General features: G+C 41.9%; 1 protein-coding gene across 1 annotated transcript in view; it reads right to left on the reverse strand.

Moving 5' to 3' along the window:
- The window catches only part of LOC111964763 (uncharacterized), a 74,623-nt gene that overhangs the window by 19,350 nt on the left and 30,392 nt on the right, over positions 1 to 24,881 (reverse strand). Inside the window, exon 2 of the mRNA XM_023988578.2 lies at positions 19,978 to 20,034. Coding sequence (XP_023844346.1) covers positions 19,978 to 20,034 — 57 coding nt within the window. The remainder of the gene's footprint in view (positions 1 to 19,977; positions 20,035 to 24,881) is intronic.

Raw genomic sequence — 24,881 nt, forward strand, 5'->3', positions numbered from 1 at the left:
TAGGGACAGATCTGGCCAGGGGGGAGAGACGGAGAGAGAGGGAGAGAGGGAGAGAGGGAGTGCAAGAGAGAGAGAGAGAGAGAGAGCAGTCCTTCTGAGGTTGAGCAGAGTCGTGAGCCAGAGAGCCAAACACGTGAAGCACATTACACAGATTAAACTAAATGTGAATCCACTTTAAAGAGCACTGTGGAGCTGTGGTGTCAGGCAGACCCTAACTAGATATGTGGTGTCAGCCAGACCCTAACTAGATCTGTGGTGTCAGCCAGACCCTAACTAGATATGTTGTGTCAGGCAGACGTTAACTAGATATGTCTTGTCAGGCAGACCTTAACTAGATATGTCTTGTCAGGCAGACCTTAACTAGATATGTTGTGTCAGGCAGACCTTAACTAGATAAGTGTGTCAGGCAGACTTAACTTAGATATGTTTGTCCGGCAGACCTTAACTAGAATATGTTCTGTGTCAGGAGACCTAACTAGATATGTGTCAGGCAGAACCTTAACTAGTAGTCTTGTCAGGCAGACCTGACTGGCTTGTTGTGTCCAGGCAGACCTTACTAGATATGTGGTCAGGCGAACTTAACTAATATGTTGTGTCAGGCAGACTTACCTAGATAGCGTTGTGTCAGGCAGACCTTAACTCGCTTTGGGTCAGGCGGACCTTAAACTAAATCTGTTGTGTCAGGCCAGACCTTAATGATAGTTGTGTCAGCAGACCTAACTAGATAGTGGTGTCAGGCGGACCTTTAGATATGTGGTGTCAGGCAGACTTAACTAGATATGTGGTGTCAGGGGCAGACCTTAACAGATATGTGGTGTCAGGCAGACTTAACTAAATATGTTGGTCAGGCGACCTTCACTAGATCGTTGTGTCAGGCAAGACCTTAACTCAGATATGTGGTTGTCAGGCGGACTTACACTAGATATGTTGTGTCAGGCAGCCCTTAACTAGATATGTGGTGTAGGCAGACTTGACTGGATATGTGGCTGGAGTCAGGCAGACCTTAACCTTGGATTTGTGTCAGGCAGACCTTGACTAGAATGTGGTGTCAGGCCAGACCTTTGATGGATATGTGTGTGTCAGGCAGACTCTAACTAGATTTGTGGTGTCAGGCAGACCCTTGAACTGATATGGTTTGTCAGGCAGTACTTAGACTGGAATGTGTGTCAGGCAAACCTTGACTGGATATGTGGTGTCAGGGCAGACTTGATGGATAGTGGTGTAGGCAGCCAGCCCTTGACTGGATATGTGGTGTCAGGCAGATTCTGATTTTGTACGACCTTACTGGATTATGTGGTGTCAGGCAGACCTTAACTAGATTATGTTGTTGGTGTCAGGCAGACCTTGACTAGTATGTGTGTCAGGCAGATCTTAATAGATATGTGGTGCCAAGGCAGACTTTAGATGGATATGTTGTTCAGGCAGACCTTGGACTGGATATGGTTGGTGTCCAGGCAGACCTTGACTGGATATGTTGTGTCAGGCAGACCTTGACTGGATATGTGGTGTCAGGCAGGCCCTTACTAGATCTACACACAACACCCCAAAATGACAAAGCAAAAACAGGTTTTAGAAATGTTTGCAAATTGATAAAAAAAAAAAAAACTGAAATACCTTGTTTGCATAAGTATTCAGACCCTGTGCTATGAGACTCAAAATTGAGCTCAGGTGCATCCTATATCTGTATAATGTGTTGACACAGATATGCATAAATAAATAAAGCGATGTCCATGTCTTCCAAGCATAAAATGCTGCTGACAAGACCACCCCCGTTGTGTGAGCGAGTGTTGCAAAATAAATGTTCACCTACATGTTATTCAATAATTTCATCCAAATTGCCTGCCGGCGTCTGCGTAGCCAGTAGCAAAATATAACTTGGACGCTTGACCCGCTGCAAGTCCTGCCTCTCTCATCTACTCATTGGTTTTACAAGCATATACCCATGTAGGAGATTGAAAGATGAACGAGGTCCACACTCCAGTCCAGTTGGTAGCAGTTAAATTTAGTTGCCAACCGTCATATAAAATCCACAGAAGAAGAAGAATGAACGAGGAGAGACCAATAAAAAAATAAAACAACAACCGCTTTTCCCCCTTCATCCACGGTCCATTGCTGCAGTAGAGAACACATGATTCCGTGTGACCCAAAATGGGTCCAGCAACAAAAATCCTGTGCCAGAGATATGTTGTGTCAAGCCGACCTTAACTAGATAGATAGATATGCTGCAGTAGAGAACACATGTTTCCATGTGACCCAAAATGGGTCCAGCAACAAAAAGGACCATATGCACCTCAGGTAGAATAACATCCCATGCTTATCTCCCAGGACAAATTAGCTAGCAACAGCAAGCTAGCTAAATGTCCAATTCTCTCTCATAGCCGCTGCAGTTATCTGCCACGTGGACAGTCACAGACTTGCGCTGCTGCCACCACCACTCTGGACCTTCTCTCCCTCACACCACAGTACAATACATACAAACACACTCTCATACACCTCACATAGTGAACCATATTAACTGACACACTTTACATCTACATGCATTAAAGACAGTACATACACAAAGTATCTGGGACTATCATGGGACTATCATAGGTACAGAGCAATGTTTGTTTTTTATTTGCTAGCTAAATGTCTAGCTATCTAAGTGTTTCGACCTGTAGCCAAATGAATATAGTTGGTTCAGTTGGTTTCAGTATTTTATGTGTCATGAACACATCTGGTGGGGATAGAAGAAAACACTGGGAGCCAGTTTGTTCAGAACACAAAACAAGAAAAACAAGATAAAAAAACGGAATAAATAAATGTCCTTTGAATGTTTTGGTACACCAACTAGAGAGCTCTTCTTTGTCTCCACCCAGTCAGCATCGTTCCCACCCTTTAAAGTCCCACCCATCTCTTTAAGGTTTCACATGTGAGGCCATGTCGTAAACATATGCTAAGTTGATTTGTCACTGCACTTGAAATATGAAATTGCTTATTCCAGTAAAAAAAAAAAATTCAACCTTTATTTAACTAGGCAAGTTAGTTAAAGAACAAATTCTTATTTACAATGACAGCCTAGGAACAGTGGGTTATAACTGCCTTGTTCAGGGGCAGAATAACAGATTTTTACCTTGTCAGCTCGGGGATTCGATCTAGCAACCTTTCGGATACTGGCCCAACTCTCTAACCACTAGCCTGCCTGCCGCCCCTACATGCACAGTATACAGAAGGTGTAAACGGTACAGTGAAGTGGTTACTTGCATAGCAGCAATATCAAAAACAGAAAGCGTTCAGATGAAATATTTTATAAATATTTTATCATTTTTAGATGACTCTTACCCGACACACTTGTCTAAATTAATGGGTCATGTTAAGGAAATGCTATAACCACCCCTCACCCACATCTAGCTAAGTGGATGGGTCACTATTGTCTAGACATGTACACATGTTCATGAAATACAATAGATGGCCGTAATCACCCCCAGACACACCTGGCTAATTTGATGGCTCATGTAATAATCAGTCTGAAGTGGAGTCTTTTGTTTAAACATGTAGCTGGCAAGGTAGCTAGCTAGCTAAACAATGAACCGGCATAATCCCCACTCATACTACTACCAATACAAACATCGCCATAGGTGTAGTATGAATCTGCATGTAGCTAAAGCTAACAAACTAAGTTAAATGTTAGCTAGCTTACATTAGGCTATAACTAGCAATGCAAATGGATTTCTGATTCAAATAATATTACTACACAGATCATATACGTAACATTAGCTAGTGAGCCAGCAAGCTATCATTTGCTAGCTAACTAACAGTAAGCTTAAGCTTGCAATAAAAATGAGAAACTTATATCTGAAAATGTAATGTACGCTAACCCCATTCCGTACAAATGTCCGCAACCAGATAGCTAGACACATGGATAGACATTTCACGGCAGACTGGAACCTTTAAACTCTATTTTGTTTGTAGCCACACCTTGTTTTGCCAGCGTCGTGTCAAGTCACTCCGGTTCACATTGACCGTGGCGTGTGCAGAAAGTAGCCCATCACTTTGTCCAACTGATCTGTTGATGGCACCTGATACATTCAGGGCATCAATGTTGTTGAGAAAAGTACCAAAACGTTTGTAGTTGTCGATGGCTAACGTTATATCTTTCAAAAACGGTGCGGTAGCAAGGACTGTCAACACATACTGAACAGCTTGCGTTATAGACAGAAGCATGCTACATGGCAGACCAAGACCAACTCATCACCTGGCATGTCCAGCCCACCTATTATATCAGCCAATCATGGTTAGCGGGAAGGTTCTTGTCTTTTTCCGTGGCTAAACCAACTAGGCTCGTAATTTAACAATGTATTTGTATTTATGGATGGAATACAAGTTTGTTATTACGGCACATTACATTTCACATGTTCCAGATTATTACATTATTAGTATTATTATTGCATTACTTCCCCAAAAAACATTTTGATTAAAAAATAAAGGTTTACATTCAAATGCCGCTTCTGTGAAGTAGTGATGTGCGACATACGCCTAGTTTCCTGAAACTAGTCACAATTAGTGAATTCCAAATGTTACAAAGAGCAACGTGTTGTCACGTTCCTGACCGTTTTTCTGTTATTTTGTATGTGTTAGTCGGTCAGGGCGTGAGTTTGGGTGGGCAGTCTATGTTATGTGTTTCTATGTTGGTTTATGGGTGACCTGATATGGTTCTCAATTAGAGGCAGGTGGTTTTCATTTCCTCTGATTGAGAGCCATATTAAGGTAGGTGTTTTCACATTGTTGGTTGTGGGTGGTTGTCTCCTGTGTCTGTGTTTGTCGCGCCACACGGGACTGTCTCGGTTTGTTTGTACGTTCGTTCTTTTGTGTAGTCATTTTCCTGTTCGTGAGTTCTTCGTTGTRTGTAAGTTCGCATGTCCAGGTCTGTCTACGTCRTTTGTTATTTTGTTAGTTATTCAAGTATAGTTCGTTTTTGTCTTGTTCAATAAATTCATTATGTCCTATGACAACGCTGCGTTTTGGTCGAATCCCTGCTCCTCCTCTTCGGATGAAGAGGAGGAGGAATACCGTTACACATGTAAATGACGGGTGGGTTATGGGTTGGAAATCCCCTTCAGAACACTCATCTCCAATAAAATGAACTACAGGGCTCCAAATATGCAAAAATGTGTCAAGTTTCTCATGGAGGACATAAGTCAGTCTTTCCAGTGGAAACAACCACAACAGGTTTCCAAGCCACCAGGAATTGTTTGGTTTAGTGCCATCTGACCGTGATTGAAGCATTGTTAATCTAGCAGCATACCACATTAGAGCAAAGATTTTTGTTTGACACTTCAGTGCAGGGTTAGTCGAGTACAGACCCAGAATGCATTGGAGAGGCTGTAAACTACCTGGAGAGCCAAAAATATTAGGTTTGTCCCTTGAATGAAGGAAGGAGGAAAGAAGGGATTGTTAACAATCAGAGCACAGAATGAGTATCTTCTTGTCATATAAAAAGCTGTTTTTGCAGTCTTCCATGATTTAATGGTGTTTGTGACAATAAAATTATCCTTTAGGCTTTTATCTTGATATATTTTCCCCCAAAAAGGTAGATTCCAGATCCAACTATGTAGAGTTTGGGTGATGCTCAATCTACTCAGAAATGATCTTAAATTGTGTGGACCAGTGATAGTACTGAATGTTAGGTACAGCCGAACCTCCCTTTTGATTGGCAGTCAGAGTTTTTCTAATTAAATTTAGGATGCTTGTTGTTCTAAATAAATATGGACATTGCTCTGTGAATTGATTTGTAAACATCCCAGGGATATGGTTTGGGATCATCTGCAGCGGATTTAACTCCCGGGGGAGTAGATTCATTTTAATCACAGCAATATGTCCTAACCAAGAGAGTGATACCACCCAAATCAAATCAAAATCAAGTTTATTTTATATAGCCCTTCGTACATCAGCTAATATCTCGAAGTGCTGTACAGAAACCCAGCCTAAAACCCCAAACAGCAAGCAATGCAGGTGTAGAAGCACGGTGGCTAGGAAAAACTCCCTAGAAAGGCCAAAACCTAGGAAGAAACCTAGAGAGGAACCAGGCTATGAGGGGTGGCCAGTCCTCTTCTGGCTGTGCTGGGTGGAGATTATAACAGAACTATGCCAAGATGTTCAAAATGTTCATAAGTGACAAGCATGGTCAAATAATAATCATGAATAATTTTCAGTTGGCTTTTCATAGCCGATCATTAAGAGTTGAAAATAGCAGGTCTGGGACATCTAGATTCATTTTAATCATAGCAATATGTCCTAACCAAGAGAGTGATACCACCCAGTGGAGTAGATTCATTTTAATCACAGCAATATGTCCTAACCAAGAGAGTGATACCACCCAGGGAGTAGATTAATTTTAATCACAGCAATATGTCCTAACCAAGAGAGTGATACCACCCAGGGAGTAGATTCATTTTAATCACAGCAATATGTCCTAACCAAGGGAGTGACAATGACAACCAACTAGTCAAATCATCCTTAATTTGTTGCAAAATCGGATTCAGATTAGTTTTAACCACATCATCATGGCAGTATTGAACCCGTATTCCTAAATATTTAAACCCATTGTATGAGAGCTGAAAGGGTGATGTGACTGGATTTTCTGGGTTCCTAAATGCATTTATGCATTCGGAAAGTACTCAGACCCCTTCCATTTTTCCACATTTTGTTACATTACAACCTTATTCTAAAATGGATTATATACATTTTTTCCTCATCAATCTACACACAATACCCCATAATCACAAAGCAAAAACAGATTTAAAAAAATGTTTGCTAACTTATTAAAAATACAAAACAGAAATACCTTATTTACATAAGAATTCAAACCCTTTCTTGTGAGACTCGAAATTAAGCTCAGGTGCATACTGTTTCCATTGATCATCCTTGATATGTTTCCAAAACTTGATTGGAGTCCACCTGTGGTAAATTCAATTGATTGGAAATGATTTGGAAAGGCACACACTTGTCTATGTAAAGTCCCACAGTTGACAGTGCATGTCAGAGCAAAAATCAGGATTGGCTCCGAGACAGAATTGTGTCAAGGCACAGATCTGGGGAAGGGTACCAAAACATTTCTGCACCATTGAAGGTCCCCAAGAACACAGTGGTCTCCATCATTCTTAAATGGAAGACGTTTGGAACCACCAAGCCTCTTCCTAGAGCTGACCTCCCGACCAAACTGAGCAATCGGGGGTGAATGAAGATGGCGCCGGAGGGGAGGGCTGCCGTCTTATTGGCTCTTAACCAACCATGCTATTTTGTTTGTTTTTTCCCGTTGTTCGTAACTTGTTTTGTACATAATGTTGCTGCTACCAAAAAGAGCTTCTGGACATCAGAACCGAGCACGCAGGCGATTACTCACCTCAGATTAGACAAAGAGCTTTTCTTCAATGAGTCAGACGGGAGGGAGATACTACAGACACCCGACCAGGCCCAGATCCCCGGTATTCGCTGGAATAGGAAAAAGATCAGGGTGCCTTGTGAGGATCAGGTGACGAGTGGCTAATCTGCCTTTGCCTTCCGTCCTGCTAGCTAAAGTTCAGTCACTGGAAAATAAATGGGACGAACTGAAAGCACGTATATCCTACCAACGGGACATTGAAAACTGTAATATCTTATGTTTCACGAGTCGTGACTGAACGACGACATTAAGAACATGAAGCTGGCGGGTTATACACTGTATCAGCAGGACAGAACAGCAGCCTCTGGTAAGAGAAGGGGTGGGGGCCTATGCATTTTTGTAAACGATAGCTGGTGCACGATATCTAAGGAAGTCTCAAGGTTTTGCTCGCCTGAGGTAGAGTATCTCATGATAAGCTGTAGACCACACTATCAACCTAGAGAGTTTTCATCTGTATTTTTCGTAGCTGTCTACGTACCACCACAGACCGGTGCTGACATTATAACCGCACTCAATGAGCTGTATACCGCCATAAATCAAAATCAAATTTTATTAGTCACATGCGCCGAATACAACAGGTGTAGACCTTACAGTGAAATGCTTACTTACGAGCCCCTAACCAACAGTGCAGTTTAAAAAAATACGGATAAGATTAAGAGATAAAAGATACAAGTAATTACAGAGCAGCAATTAAAAAATAACAATATATATAGGGGGTGCTGGTACAGAGTCAATGTGCGGGGTCACCGGTTAGTTGAGGTAGTATGTACATGTAGGTAAAGTTAATTAAAGTGACTATGCATAGATGACAACCGAGAGGGGCAGTGGTGTGGAGAAAGGGAGGGGGGCAATGCAAATAGTCTGGGTAGCATTTGACTAGATGTTCAGGCTTATGTTCAGGCTTATGGCTTGGGGGTAGAAGCTGTTTAGATGCCTCTTGGACCTAGACTTGGTGTTCCGGTACCACTTTCCATGCAGTAGCAGAAAGAACAGTTTATGACTAGGGTGGCTGGAGTCTTCGACAATTTTTAGAGCCTTCCTCTGACACCGCCTGGTAAAGAGGTACCTGGATGGCAGGAAGCTTGGCCCCATTGATGTACTGGGCCGTTCGCACTCCCCTCTGAAGTTCCTTGCATTCGGAGGCCGAGCAGTTGCCATACCAGGCAGTGATGCAACCAGTCAGGATGCTCTCAATGGTGCAGCTGTAGAACCTTTTGAGGATCTGAGGACCAATGCCAAATCTTTTCAGTCTCCTGAGGGGGAAAAGGTTTTGTCGTTCCCTCTTCACGACTGTCTTGGTGTGCTTGGACCATGTTAGTTTGTTGGTGATGTGGACGCCAAGGAACTTGAAGCTCTCAACCTGCTCCACTGCAGCCTCATCGATGAGAATGGGGGCGTGCTCGGTCCTCTTTTTCCTGTAGTCCACAATCATCTCCTTTGTCTTGATCACATTGAGGGAGAGGTTGTTGTCCTTGCACCACACGGCCAGGTCTCTGACCTCCTCCCTGTAGGCTGTCTCGTTGTTGTCGGTGATCAGGCCTACCACTGTTGTGTCATCGGCAAATTTAATGATGGTATTGGAGTCATGTCTGGCCGTGCAGTCATGACTGAACAGGGAGTACAGGAGGGGGCTGAGCATGCACCCTCGAGGGGACCCTGTGTTGAGGATCAGCATTGCAGATGTGTTGTTACCTACCCTTACCACCTGAGGGCGGCCCGTCAGGAAGTCCAGGATCCAGTTGCAGAGGGAGGTGTTGACCCAGGGTCCACAGCTTATTGATGAGCTTCGAGGGCACTATGGTGTTGAACGCTGAGCTGTAGTCAATGAATAGCATTCTCACATAGGTGTTCCTTTTCTCCAGGTGAAAAGATTTGGCATGGGTCCACAGATTCTCAAAAGGTTTTACAGCTGCACCATCGAGATCATCCTGACGGTTTGGTATGGCAACTGCTCGGCCTCCGACCGCAAGGCACTACAGAGGGTAATGCGTACGGCCCAGTACATCACTGGGGCCAAGCTTCCTGCCATCCAGGACCTCCATACCATGCGGTGTCAGAGGAAGGCCCTAAAAATTGTCAGAGACTCCAGCCACCCTAGTCATAGACTGTTCTCTCTGCTACCGCATGGCAAGCGGTACCGGAACACCAAGTCTAGGTCCAAGAGGCTTCTAAACAACTTATAAGCCAAGCCATAAGACTCCTGAACAGCTAATAAAATGGCTACCCAGACTATTTCCATTGCACCCCCCCTTCTATGCTGCTGCTACTCTCTGTTATTATATATGCATAGTCACTCTAATAACTCTACCTATATGTACATATTACCTCAATTACATCGACACCGGTGCCCCCGCACATTGACTATACAGATACTCCCTGTATAAAGCCCCGCTATTGTTATTTACTGCTGCTCTTAATTTTTTGTAATTCTTATCTCTTACTTTTTGTTTAAATATTTTCTTGAAACTGCATTGTTGGTTAAGGGCCTGTAAGTAAGCATTTCACTGTAAGGTCTGTAAGGACCTGTTGTATTCGGCGCATGTGACAAATAACATTTGATTTGAATGGTCTTGGTCATGACCAAGAACCCGATGGTCACTCTGAGAGAGCTCCAGAGCTCCTCTGTGGAGATGGGAGAACCTTCCAGAAGGACATCCATCTCTGCAGCAGTCCACCAATCAGGCGTTTATGGTAGAGTAACCAGACGGAAGCCACTTCTCAGTTAAAACTTCTTATGGCTGCAGGGGCATTATTGAGTAGCTTGGATGAAAGGTGCCCAGAGTAAACAGCCTGCTCCTCAGTCCCAGTTACTAATATATGCATATTATTATTAGTGTTGGATAGAAAACACTCTGAAGTTTCTAAAACTGTTTGAATGATGTCTGTGAGTATAACAGAACTCATAAAAAAGGCAAAAACCTGAGGAGAAATCCAAACAGGAAGTGAGAAATCTGAGGTTGGTAGGTTTTCAACACAGTTCCCATTGAAATCCCCTTGAGATATGAATGAAGTTGCACTTCCTAGGGCTTCCACTAGATGTCAACCGTCTATAGAAATTTGAATGAGGCTTCTACTGTGTTGTGGGACTGAATAAGAACAGAATGAACAGGTGTCTGGCAGTCAGCCATTGTCTGGTCACATGATATCCACTTGCGTTCCGTTCCTCCTCAAGACACAAAGGAATTCTCAGGTTGGGAACTTTATTGAAGATATTTGATAAAAACATCCTAATGATTGATTCTGTACTTAGTTTGAAATGTTTCTTCGACCTGTAATATAACTTTTTGAAGTTTTTGTCTGAAGTAACGCTCGACGAGAACGAGCGTTTGGATATGAATACCAAACGCCTAACAAAAGGAGGTATTTGGACATAAATAACGGACATTATCAAACAAAACAAACATTTATTGTGGACCTGGGATTCCTGGGAGTGCATTCTGATGAAGATCGTCAAATGTAAGGGAACATTTATCATGTAATTTCTTGTTTCTGTTGACTCCAACATGGCGGCTAATTTGACTATTGTTCTGAGCGCCGTATCAGATTATTGGTTTGCTTTTTCCGTAAAGTTTTTTGGAAATCTGACAGCGGTTGCATTAAGGAGAGGTATATCTATAATTCCATGTGTATAACTTGTATTATCATCTCCATTTATGATGAGTATTTCTGTTGAAACGATGTGGCTATGCAAAATCACTGGATGTTTTTGGAACTAGTGAATGTAACGCGTCAATGTAAACTCAGGTTTTTTTATATAAATATGAACTTTATCAAACAAAACATACATGTATTGTTTAACTTCTTATGGCTGAAGGGGCAGTATTGAGTAGCTTGGATGAAAGGTGCCCATTGTAAACGGCCAGCTCCTCAGTCTCAGTTGCAAATATATGCATATTATTATTAGTATTGGATATAAAACACTCTAAAGTGTCTAAAACTGTTTGAATTAAGTCTGTGAGATTAACAGAACTCATATGGCAGGCAAAAACCTGAGAAGTTCCACTTCCTGTTTGTATTTTTTCTGGGGGTGCCATATTTTCAACCAAGCTCTTATTCAAAATACAGAGACATATGGATGAGTTTATCACTTATCACATATCGCTTCCTACGGCTTCCACTAGATGTCAGCAGTCAATAGAACTAAGTCTGATGACTCTAATGTGAAGGGGGGTCGAAGGAGACATAATTTAGTATGAGGTGCCATGAGGTGACCATGCATTCAACAGGCGCGTTCACGTGAGAGGCAGCTCTGTTCCATCTCTCAATTGAATTCTATGTAGTTCTCCGGTTGGAACGTTATTCAAGATGTATGTTAAAAACATCCTAATGATTGATTATGTACTTAGTTTGAAATGTTTCTTCGACCGGTAATATCACTTTTTGAAGTTTTTGTCCGATATAACGCTGACCAGAATTAGCGTTTGGATATGTAAACCAGACGCACTAACAAAAGAAGGTATTTGGACATAAATAACGGATTTTTTCGAACAAAACAAACATTTATTGTGGACCTGGGATTCCTGGTGTGCTTTCTGATGTAGATCATCAAAGGTAAGGGAATATTTATCATATATTTTCTTGTTTATGTTGACGCTATCTTTGCGGCTGTGGTGTTTTACTTTTGAGCCCCGTCTCAGATTATAGCGTGGGTTTCTTTTTCCGTAAAGTTTTTTGGAAATCTGACAGCGGTTGCATTAAGGAGAGGTATATCTATAATTCCATGTGTATAACTTGTATTATCATCTGTATTTATGATGAGTATTTCTGTTGAAACGATGTGGCTATGCAAAGTCACTTGATGTTTTTGCCACTAGTGAATCTAGTCGCCTCAATGTAAACTCAGATTTTTTTATATAAATATGAATTTAATCAAACAAAACATGCATGTATTGTGTAACATGAAGTCCTATGAGTGTCATCTGATGAAAATAATCGAAGGTTAGTGATTCATTTTATCTCTATTCTGGTTTTTGTGAAGCTATCTTTAGCTGGAAAAAATGGCTGTGATTATTGTGGTTTTGTGGTGACCTAACATAATCGTTTGTAGTGCTTTCGCTGAAAGCCTATTTTAAATCGGACACTTTGGTGGGATTAACTTCTAGTTGGTCCCAATCCCGGATCTGGGAGCACCCTCATCAGTAAAAAAGCTGATAGCCTAGTATAGCGCCACAAGTAAATACTAGCATCTAAATATCATGAAATCACAAGTCCAAGACACCAGATGAAAGATACACATCTTGTGAATCCAGCCATCATTTCTGATTTTAAAAATGTTTTACAGGGAAGACACAATATGTATTTCTATTAGCTAACCACGATAGCAAAAGACACAACTTTTTTTCCCACCATTTTTTTACTGCATAGGTAGCTATCACAAATTCGACCAAATAAAGATATAAATAGTCACTAACCAAGAAACAACTTCATCAGATGACAGTCTGATAACATATTTATTGTATAGCATATGTTTTGTTCGAAAAATGTGCATATTTCAGGTATAAATCATAGTTTTACATTGCAGCCACATCACAACTCTCACCAAAGCAACTAGAATAACTACAGAGAGCAACGTGAATTACCTAAATACTCATCATAAAACATTTATGAAAAATACACAGTGTACAGCAAATGAAAGACAAAGATCTTGTGAATCCAGCCAATATTTCAGATTTTTTAAGTGTTTTACAGCGAAAACACAATTTAGCATTATATTAGCTTACTACAATAGACAACCACACAGCAGCATTGATTCATGCACGTTAGCGATAGCGAATAAACCAGCAAAAGATATTAAATTTTTCACTAACTAACTAACTTTTCACTAACCTTCTCAAAACTTAATCAGATGACAGTCCTATAACATCATATTACACAATACATATATTGTTTGTTCGAAAATGTGCATATTTAGCGGCGAAATCGTGGTTATACAATGAGAAATGTAGCCAAGCTGCAAACAAAATGTCGGGAGAAATCTTGGGAGAGGCACCTAATCTAATCAATAACTAATCATAAACTTGACTAAAAAATACAGGTTGGACAGCAAATGAAAGAATCATTAGTTCTTAATGCAACGCTGTGTTAGATTTGTAAAATTAACGTTACTACGACATACAGCGTGCGTTAAAGCGAGACCGCACCGAAATTAATGCGGAATAATAGTTTAACATTTTTCAACAGAACAACGAATTAACATCATAAATAGTTCTTACTATTTGATAGAGCTTCCATCAGAATCTTGTGCAAGTTGTCCTTTGTCCAGAAGAATCGTTGCTCGGTGTAGATTGTCGTCTTCAACTTTGGAATTAGCAGCAAACATTAGCCATGTGGCGAAGACGTGTCCAACTCACTATAACGCAGCACAAATGAAATACCGAAATCGCAATATACTGATATAAACTGATATAACTCGTTTAAAAATAACTACATTATGATGTTTTTAACACTATATCGAATAAAATCAGAGCCGGATATATCTAAAGCCTAACGAGAGCTTTTCAAATGCAATCCTAAGGTCTGTCTTGCGTCATGACGAACGTTGAAAAGATTGCACCCCGGTTCCAAGAGCTTTATACGGCCTCAGAACTACCCAGACACCCCATTCAATTCTCACTGCTTACTGACATCTAGGGGAAGGCGTATGCAGTGCATGTAGACCCATAGATTACATGCAAATTTATAAACTGACCCTGGAACAGAGCCCCCGATTTCCGATTTTTCAGTTCCTGACAGGAAGTTTGCTGCAAAATGAGTTCTGTTTTACTCACAGATATAATTCAAACGGTTTTAGAAACTAGAGAGTGTTTTCTATCCAATAGTAATAATATATGCAATTGTACGAGCAAGAATTGAGTACGAGGCAGTTTTTTTGGGAACGAATTTTTACAAAGTCGAAATGCGCCCCCTATTGAGAAAAGGTTTAACAACAAGATTACATTTAAAATGATATAAGACACATAATGTCTGAGGAATTTTAATTATGAGATTTCTGTTTTTTGAATTTGGCGCCCTGCACTTCGACTGGCTGTTGTCATATCGATCCCGTTAACGGGACTTCAGCCATAAGAAGATATCATGAGGTCCTATGAGTGTCATCTGATGAAGATCATCAAAGGTTAGTGATTCATTTTATCTCTATTTGTGCTTTTTGTGACTCCCATCTTTGGCTGGAAAAATGGCTGTGCTTATTGTGGTTTGGTGTGACCTAAGATAATCGTTTGTGGTGCTTTCACTGAAAAGCATATTTGAAATCAGACACTTTGGTGGGATTAACAACAAGATTACCTTTAAAATGATATAAGACACGTATGTCTGAGGAATTTTAATTATGATATTTCAGTTTTTTGAATTTGGCGCCCTGCACTTTCACTGGCTGTTGTCATATCATCCCGTTAACGGGATTGCAGCCCCAAGAAGTTAACTTTTTAAGGCTAGGGGGCAGTATTCGGAAGTTTGGATGACTGAGGTGCGCAAAGTAAACTGCCTGTTACTCAGGCCCAGAGGCTAGGACATGCATATGCATGGTAGTATTGGATAGAAAACACTCTAAAGTTTCTAAAACTGTTAAAATAATGTCTGTGAGTATAACAAACTGATTTGGCAGGCAAAACCCGGAGGACAATCCATCCAGGATTTTTTTGTTGTTGATGTCATTGGACTTTTCAATGCTTTTCTATGGGAAAGTCTAATAATTAAGACCCAGATTGCAGTTCCTATGGCTTCCACTAGATGTCAACAGCCTTTAGAAATTGTTTCATGCTTGGTTTTTGACAAATGAAGAAGTATTCGTATTCTTTCGAAGTATCCTTCAGAAGGACTCGCGTCAATGAGTGTGCGTTCCTCATTCTTTTTCTCCGGTATTGAACACTGTATATTCCGTCTTAAATTTGATTGATTATTTACATATTGGGTACATAAGGTTGGATTAGAAACGTTGTTTGAATTGTTTGGACGAAGTTTACAGGTAACTTTTTAGATTCCTTTGTAGGCATGTTGGGCGAGTTGGAACTGGTGGATTTCTGAATCAAATGCGCCAAATAAACTGACATTTTTGGGATATAAAGGACTTTATCGAACAAAACGACCATTCATTGTGTAACTGAGACCCTTTGGATTGCAAAAAGATGAAGATCTTCAAAGATAAGTGATGTCTTTTAGCGCTATTTTTGAGTTTTGTGACACCTGTGCAGGTTATGAATTCCTGTTAATGCAGGAAGTGGGTGAGGCGCTGTCCTCAGACGATCAAATGCTTTCGCCGTAAAGCCTATTGTAAATCAGACAAAGCAGTTTGATTACCAAGATTCTAAGCTAAAGAATGGTGTACAACACTTGTATTTTTATGAATGTTTAATATTACTATTTTGAATTTCGCACTCTGCAATTTCACCGGATTTTGTCAAGGTGGGACGCTACCGTCCCAATGAGCCGAAAGAAGTTAAACACTTTAAAGATTTCTGGGGGAAACCCATCTGGCCCTAAAGCTTTTCCAGAGGGTAATTAATCGATTGATTGAGCTACTTCCGTACTATTGGCATGTTCAGGATTGAGCTGTCATGCTCCGAGACCTGACAAAGTTTTAAGCGATCAATATATTTATTCGTGAGGTAGTTATGGTTTGAGAATTCTGAAGAGTATAGTAGTATATAGAACTGAGTAAACGTACTGTTAATCTCAGAGCCAAAACATAGTTTGTCTGATGCATCTTTAACTCATGCAACAGACATTAACAGTATGTGATTAATAAGACATTCAATGGTGATTTACCATAACTTAGATGGATTAGTGTTGTCATTGTCATTCTCTGGTGGTTTCCCATAATTAGATGGATTAGTGTTTGTCATTGTCATTCTCTGGTGGTTTCCCATAACATAGAGTGGATTAGTGTTGTCATTGTCATTCTCTGGTGGTTTCCCATAACATAGATGGATTAGTGTTGTCATTGTCATTCTCTAGTGGTTTCCCATAAACTAGATGGATTAGTGTTGTCATTGTCATTCTCTGGTGATTTACCATAACTTAGATGGATTAGTGTTTCATTGTCATTCTCTGGTGGTTTCCCATAACTTAGATGGATTAGTGTTGTCATTGTCATTCTCTGGTGGTTCCCATAACATAGATGGATCATGGTGCTCTCATGGAAGTCTGGGTCATGACGTAGGCAGAGTCTGTTACTGTATGGCCTCACAGGAAGTCTGGGTCAGACAGGATCTGTTTGTATGCTCTCACGGAAGTCTGGGTCAGACAGGATCTGTTTGTATGCTCTCACGGAAGTCTAGGCCAGACAGATCTTTTGTATGCTCTCACGGAAGTCTGGGTCAGACAGGATCTGTTTGTAATGCTCTTCAACGGAAGTTGGGTCACGAACAGGATCTGTTTGTATGCTCTCACGGAAGTCTAGGGCAGACAGGATCTGTTTGTATGCTCTCACGGAAGTCTGGGTCAGACAGGATAACGTGATCACAACACTAGTTTGCTCTTTGGGAAGTTGTCTTCTTAAAGAACAACTCCATAGAAATGATCAGAAATATGGATTGACCCTACTGTACATCTCCTTACCAGACCAACAAGGTGTAAAGAGAAATAAGTCTAACCTCCAATATGAACCATGAAGGGTAAGTCTTTGGTTGCGGGATGTGCTATAGGCCAAATATCAACCAGCCCTATTTCATCAATAATTTTGCCCAAAGCTTGAGAACTTTTAGCTAATGATTTAGCTCTTGGTGACTTGGTGACTCTTGGTGACTAAGATTCACCATCTTGTTCGATCTGCGTAGGTCGTATTTGTGCTATTTAACTGTACAATTTTCCCCGGTCACCTTGCCGTGTTTATAAGCAGCATCTCTCTCCTTCAGTTTCCCTACAAGGCTGCCATCAATCCATGTTTTTTGATTCGGTTAAGTCATCTATGCATTTTTTGATGAGTCCGGTGATTGAGTCGGCATACTCATTGATTTTATTCCCCAGAGGCGACCCGGAACATATTCCGTTCCACTGGATCAAAACAGTCTTGGAGCATGGAATCTGATTGGCCATACCAACGCTGTACAGATCTGACCACTGGAACTTCCTTCTTGAGCCTTTGTTTGTAGGCGGGGAGAAGCAAAATGGAGTCGTGGTCAGATTAGATGAAAGGAGGGCATACCCATGACGAAAAGGTGTGTGGCAGTGGTTAAGTGTCGCAATTACTTTGGAAAGTCAATGTGTTGGTAATAATTCGGGAGCACGGACCTCAAATTACCCGCGCAACAATAAACGTTGCCTCCAGGTATGCGGTCTCCAGTTTGTTCAGGGTCCAATGTAGATCTTTGAGAGCATTTTTGGTGTCGGCTTGGGGCGGGATGTACACAGCCATGGCGATAATCCCTGAGAACTCTCTCAGAAGGTAAAAAGGGTGAAATTTCATTACCAGGTATTCCAAGTCTGGAGAGCAGATTCTTGTACGTTTTCCCTGTCACACCATATTTTGTTGGTCATAAAGCAGAGCCCACCACCTGTGTTCTTTCCAGAGAGAGTCTGCTTCCTATCCACTCAACAAAAATAAATAATCCGTTGGTTGAAAATAATCCGTTTGGATGTTGGAGAGCCAAGTCTCATAAAAACAGAGTATGTTGCAGAATCTGATATCTCTCTGGATGGAAATCCTTGCTCTGAGTTCAAGTTTATTAATTAATGATTGAACATTGGCTAGTAGTTTTCTGGGTAATGGAGGACGAGTCGCTCTACATCTTAATCTCACTAAAACCCCACCACGTCTGCCTCTATGTCCATTTCCTTCTCTCCATTAGGACTCCTAGGCAGCCCGGGGTCTCACTGAAGAGACTAGCCCATTGTTCTGCCGTCTCTGAGAATTCGGGAAGGTCGGGTGGACAGTGAATACCCAGCGACTCATCTTCCAATAGTTCTGGCCGGGTGTATGAAGTATTTCATGAAACAAACTGAGTAAGAACATTTTACAAAAACGCAACAACAAAAAAAGTAGAAAAAGTAGAAACCTGACATTTTTTTATAAACTCATTATGAGGTGCCATCCATCAGTGCCATCTTACCACCCTAGGACCATGCTAACAAGATCTGTGGTGTCAGGCAGACCCACACTAGAGCTGTGTATAATTCTCCTGTCTTATTTGGTGTCCAGTGTGATCTTCGGTATGTCCCCTTCTAATTGTCTCATCACTCTCTCGCCCAGAGTAACTGAGCCCTAGGACCATGCCTCTGGACTACCTGGCCTGACAACTCCTGGCTGTCCCTGTCCCCAGTCCATCTGGTCGTGCTGCTGATTCAGTTTCTGCTGTTCTGGCTGTGGCTATGGAACCCTGACCTGTTCACCAGTCATGCTACCTTGTCCATGACCAGATGTTTCTACCCTCTCACTCTACCCCCTTCCCTTCCGTACTTGCTGTCTCTACTTCTGAATGTTCGGCTATTAAATCTCAAATCACAGGGCTTTTGTGCCATTATTCAAATTACATTTTCACTGCAGTTTACAAAATTCTACTCTAGGCTGTACTTACTTGAAAAGAATAATGCAATGAATAATTGCATTGTGGTGTTGTAGGCTCGTCTAGGTAGCATAATGTCGCTGAACAATACCAATAGGGGAGCTTTTTGAGCTGCGTGTCTCATGTCTTTACTGTTCTTTCATGCGCAATGATGCACCTGGCCTCTCCACTTCTATTGAAAATTGGTGCAGCTTTGAATGCTTTTATGTGTGGTATGATTGCTAGTTAGACTATTGCAGATCTACCACTATTGTCACTATGAATGGTGGATAGATGGCAGGATATACTGGTAGACTATATTGACCTGCGGTATAGTTGGTGTGCTGACAAATGAGTGCATAAGGGAAGATGAGGAAACTTGGATGTAAGAAATTATAAAGTATAACCTGCAAAAGAGGGAATGTAGACCGGGGAAAAATGGCACTACCTTCCCCTCTGACCATTAACAAACCACACAACCCTCCCCAAAGCAAAAAACCCTAACCTTCTTGGTACATCCACTAACCCTAACCCTCTGGGTACAGGACAGTAGTGTTTATTACCTGAATGTCCTCTAACCCTAACCCTCTGGGTACAGGACAGTAGTGTTTATTACCTGAATGTCCTCTAACCCTCTGGGTACAGGACAGTAGTAGTGTTTATACCTGAATGTCCTCTAACCCTCTGGGTACAGGACAGTAGTGTTTATACCTGAATGTCCTCTAACCCTCTGGCGGTACAAGGACATTGTTTATTACCTGAATGTCCTCTAACCCTCTGGGTACAGGACAGTAGTGTTTATTACCTGAATGACCTCTAACCTCTGGGTACAGGACTGTAAACAGGAAGACAAACTATTGAAATGGTTCTGGAATGCACTTTGGTTCAGATTGCATAAGTTTGCCAACACAACAAATAAGTAACATACTTTTCAGTACACAACCCCATCCCTGCGTTCTTTGTGGTTGTGCCAGTTGTAAACATTGTGGTGCTAACTGATAAATATAATAATAATAAAATAATGGTACAAAAATAACTGATGAATGAATTAAATACTGGAGTGTGTGTGATTGTACACACCTGTTCCACTTTGACGTCATAGTCTCCTTGGAGCTTCTTCCCCTGAACAGTCTGGACCTGAGAGACAGAGATATACAGTATTTAAACAAGAGACAGAGACATAGCACTGGGCAAATAACCATATTGCTTGGATAGATAGGTCTCTAACCCGTCTGGGTTTTAACAGGACAGTAGTTGTGTTTATTACCTGGAATGTCCTCTAACCCCTGGGATTACAGGACAGTAGTGTTTTATTACCTGAATTCCTAACCCTCTGGTAACAGACAAGTAGTGTTTATTACCTGAATGTCCTCTAACCCTCTGGGTACAGGACAGTAGTGTTTATTACCTGAATGTCCTCTAACCCTCTGGTGACAGGACAGTAGTGTTTATTACCTGAATGTCCTCTAACCCTCTGGTTACAGGACAGTAGTGTTTATTACCTGAATGTCCTCTAACCCTCTGGGTACAGGACAGTAGTGTTTATTACCTGAATGTCCTCTAACCCTCTGGGTACACGACAGTAGTGTTTATTACCTGAATGTCCTCTAACCCTCTGGGTACAGGACAGTAGTGTTTATTACCTGAATGTCCTCTAACCCTCTGGTACAGGACAGTAGTGTTTTATTACCTGAATGTCCTCTAACCCTCTGGGTACAGGACAGTAGTGTTTATTACCTGAATGTCCTCTAACCCTCTGGGTACAGGACAGTAGTGTTTATTTACCTGAATGTCCTCTAACCCTCTGGGTACAAGGACAGTAGTGTTTATTACCTGAATGTCCTCTAGTACACAACCCCTTCTCCATGTTCTTTTTGGTTGTGCCAGTTGTAAACATTGTGGCGCTAACTGATAAATATTACAATTATTATTGTTCACATAATATGAAAGGGATGAGATTACTATAGCATCATACTATACTACCGAAACCCATGCAGTGCAGGACTGTTACGTATCACAAACCAAGACCTTAGCAGAAATGGGCTAACCTTTTTGTATAGGCTACTAACCTGTACCCAGGCACCACTATACTGCCCAGTAAGCTGTTAGCAGCAGAGTAGCTGTGGAGGACGATCAGTCACTCACTGCAGCATTCAGCCTAAACCTGCCTGGGTCCAGTTTAGTCACCTTGACACACACACACACACACACACTACACACATCATTGTCTCTGGAAATGTTCCTTCAACAGAGCAGAGATTAGTTTTCACACCCACACATCTAAAGGTACACTACACGCCCAAAATGATGTTGACACCCCTTGAAAATAGTGGGTTTGGCAATTTCAGCCACACCCATTACTGGCAGGTATATGAAATCGAGCACAAAGCCATGCAATCTCCAAAAGAACATTGTCAGTAGAATTACCCATACTGAAGAGCTCAGTGACTTTCAACGTGTCATAGGATACCTTTCAAATGTATGCCCTACTTGAGCTGCACTCGTCAACTGTAAGTGATATCATTGTGAAGTGGAAATGTCTAGGAGCAACAACGGCTCAGCCGCGAAGTGGTAGGCCACACAAGCTCACAAAACGGGACCCCTGAGTGCTGAAGCGTGTGAAAATTGTCTGTCCTCGGTTGCAACACTCACTACTGAGTTCCAAACTGCCTCTGAAAGCAACGTCAGCACAAAAACTGTTCGTCGGGAGCTTCATGAAATGGTAAACTGGCTAGTGAGCAGGTGCACACTAGCCGGCGATTGCAATTCCAAGCGTCGGATGGAGTGGTGTATAGCTCGCCGCCATTAAACTCAGCAGTGGAAACGCGTTCCCTGGAGTAAGGAATCACGCTTCACCATCTGGCAGTCCGATGGACAAATCTGAGTTTGGCGGATTCCAGGAGAACGCTATCTGTCCGAATACATAGTGCCAATTGTAAAGTTTGGTGGAGGAGGAATAAGGGCCAGGGGCTGTTTTTCATTGTTCAGGCTAGGCCCCTTAGTTCCAGTGAAGGGAGATCTTAACGCTACCTCATACAATGACATTGTAGATGATTCTGTGCTCCCAACTTTGTGGCAAAAGTTTGGGGAAGGCCATTTCCTGTTTCAGCATGACAATGCCCCATGCACAAAGCGATGTCCATACAGAAAGGGATTGTCGAGATCGGTGTGGAAGAACTTGACTGGCCTGCACAGAGCCCTGACCTCAACCCCATTGAACACCTTTGGGACGAATTGTAAAGCCGACTGTGAGCCAGGCCTAATCGCCCAACACCAGTGCTCGACCTCACTAATGCTCTTGTGGCTGAATGAAAGCAAGTCCCCGCAGCAATGTTCAAACATCTAGTAGAAAGCCTTCCCAGAAGAGTGGAGGCTGTTATGGCACCAAAGGGGGGACCAACTCCATATTAATGCCCATGACTTTGGAATGAGATATTCAACATCTCAGACCGAGAAGGAGACTCTCGGTCTGCCTGGTTGGGCATTAAGAATATGGCAAACGCCCCCTTCAAAGGTCGGCAACGTATTGATCCCTGCCTTTCTACAGCCAATGAACTAAACAAGTTCTTCATCCGCTTTGAAACAGGGGTTGCCCCTCCAATCTGCATACATCATCAACACCACCAGTCACCTTGTTGACCCCCTCCAATCTGCATACATCATCAACACCACCAGTCACCTTGTTGACCCCTTCCAATCTGCATACATCATCAACACCACCAGTCACCTTGTTGACCCCTTCCAATCTGCATACATCATCAACACCACCAGTCACCTTGTTGAACCCCTCCAATCTGCATACATCATCAACACCACCAGTGTTGATGATGTATGCAGATAATAAACTGGATGAGCTCCGATCAAGACTATCCTACCAACGGGACATTAAACTAATATCTTATGTTTCACTTATGAGTCGTGACTGAACGATGACATGGATAACATACAGCTGGCCGGGTTTTCCGTGCATCGGCAAGCTAGAACGGATGCCTCCGGTAAGACAAGGGGTGGCAGTCTGTCTATTTGTCAATAACAGCTGGTGCATGAAATCTAACATTAATGAAGTCTCAAGGCTTTGCTGGCCTGAGGTAGAGTATCTCATGATAAGCTGTACACCACACTATTTACCAAGAGTTCATCTATATTTTTCGTAGCTGTCTATTTACCACGACAAACCGACGCTGGCACTAAGACCGCACACAACGAGCTGTATAAGTCCATAAGCAAACAAGAAAATGCTTATCTAGATGTGGCGCTTCTAGCGGCTGGGGACTTTAATGCAGGGAAACTTAAATCCATTCTACCTCATTTCTACCAGCATGTTACATGTGTAACCAGAGGTTAAAAAAAATATAGACCACCTTTGCTCCACACAGAGATGCATAGAAAGCTCTCCCCCGCCGTCCATTTGGCAAATCTGACCTTAACTCTATCCTTCTGATTCCTGCTTACAAGCAAAAACTAAAGCAGGCCTCCAGGTCAAGAAACCCTAACCCTAACCCTAACCCTATTTTAATCACCGGGAAAGGTAAAGGTCAATCTGTTAAAATCAATAAATGACAAACTGGGTATACTTGAACTAGTCAGTAAGGTATAAAAGAGTTGAAGGCAAGCCTCGAGATGAGTGACAAAAAAGCTGCAACATTGGAGAAAGACACAAGCTAAAAGGGGCGGTCAATAAGATTGAAACCGAAGTTAATGAACTTAAAAAGGAGAACATCATTCTGAGAGAAGCCGTACTTGACATACAGACTAGATCCATGAGAGAGAATCTGGTACTTACAGGTATCCAAGAGAAAGGAGAACTTCCTGAATCTGTAGTTAGAAAGTTCCTCCTTACAGCGCTTCAGATCCCACCCAAAGCTAACTGAAAGTGTACACTGCTTCGGGCAGAGGTATGAACGCCCAATCGTTGCCAAATTCTTTCTTTAAAGATCAAATAATGGTTAAAAGCCTGGGTAAAAGACTTGCTGGCACGAAAATAGGCATGAATGACCAGTTCCCGAAGGAAATTGCAGAACAGCGCAAAGTTCTGTATCCAATTTTCAAGGAAAATAGATTGAAAGGGAAATGCGAAGCTCTCGTGGTCAAACTGTGTATTGATAACAGTTTGAGTTTATTTTTACAGGGACAGTGCACATTAATCAACATTTCAGTAAAAGTGCTGGTTTTAGCCAACCGGCTAATTTTCAATCGCAGTCCCTGGGCAGGTTTTTAAAAACAATTACAATACAGACAATCAGTGAGCACACTCAGAGCAACATAGGACAAGCAAGACATACCATGCAGACAGAGCAACATAGCACAAAAAGCAACCAGACAAAACGTGTTTCCACACCTCACAAGCTACAGACAACATGGAAAGCAGCAATACACAGCTAGGGAGTAAGTTAAAAAATCTGATTGACCTTTAGCCATGTCTTCAAGCATTTTGTGAAAGTGTGATATGTGGTGCAGTTATGTGTGTCTGATGGCAGTGTATTCCAGACATGGGAAGCTCTCACAGAGAAAGTGCATTTACTAAAGGTGCTTTTCCTTAAGGGAACTATACAGTCACCTCTCATGGCAGACCTTGTGGATCTGCTGCCATATGTTTGGGTTTTCTGTTTAAGAAAAATACTGAGTGGAGGGGGAGCCAGGCCATTTAGGATCTTGAATACAAGACATGCGTCGGTGTATTGCACAAGATTTTCCCAACTCAGGAGCTCATGCTTTCTGAGGATGTAACAGTGATGATGGCTATTGGGCTTCCTATCAAGCACTTTGAAAGCCTGTTTGTAGACAGACTGAATGGGTTTAAATGTTGTACAGCAAGCTTGGGCCCAACTGGTCCCGTGTGGCTCAGTTGGTAGAGCATGGCGCTTGCAACGCCAGGGTTGTGGGTTCATTCCCCACGGGGGGACCAGGATGAATATGTATGAACTTTCCAATTTGTAAGTCGCTCTGGATAAGAGCGTCTGCTAAATGACTTAAATGTAAATGTA

This window comes from Salvelinus sp. IW2-2015, linkage group LG6.1, assembly GCF_002910315.2.
Source record: "Salvelinus sp. IW2-2015 linkage group LG6.1, ASM291031v2, whole genome shotgun sequence".
NCBI lineage: Eukaryota > Metazoa > Chordata > Actinopteri > Salmoniformes > Salmonidae > Salvelinus > Salvelinus sp. IW2-2015.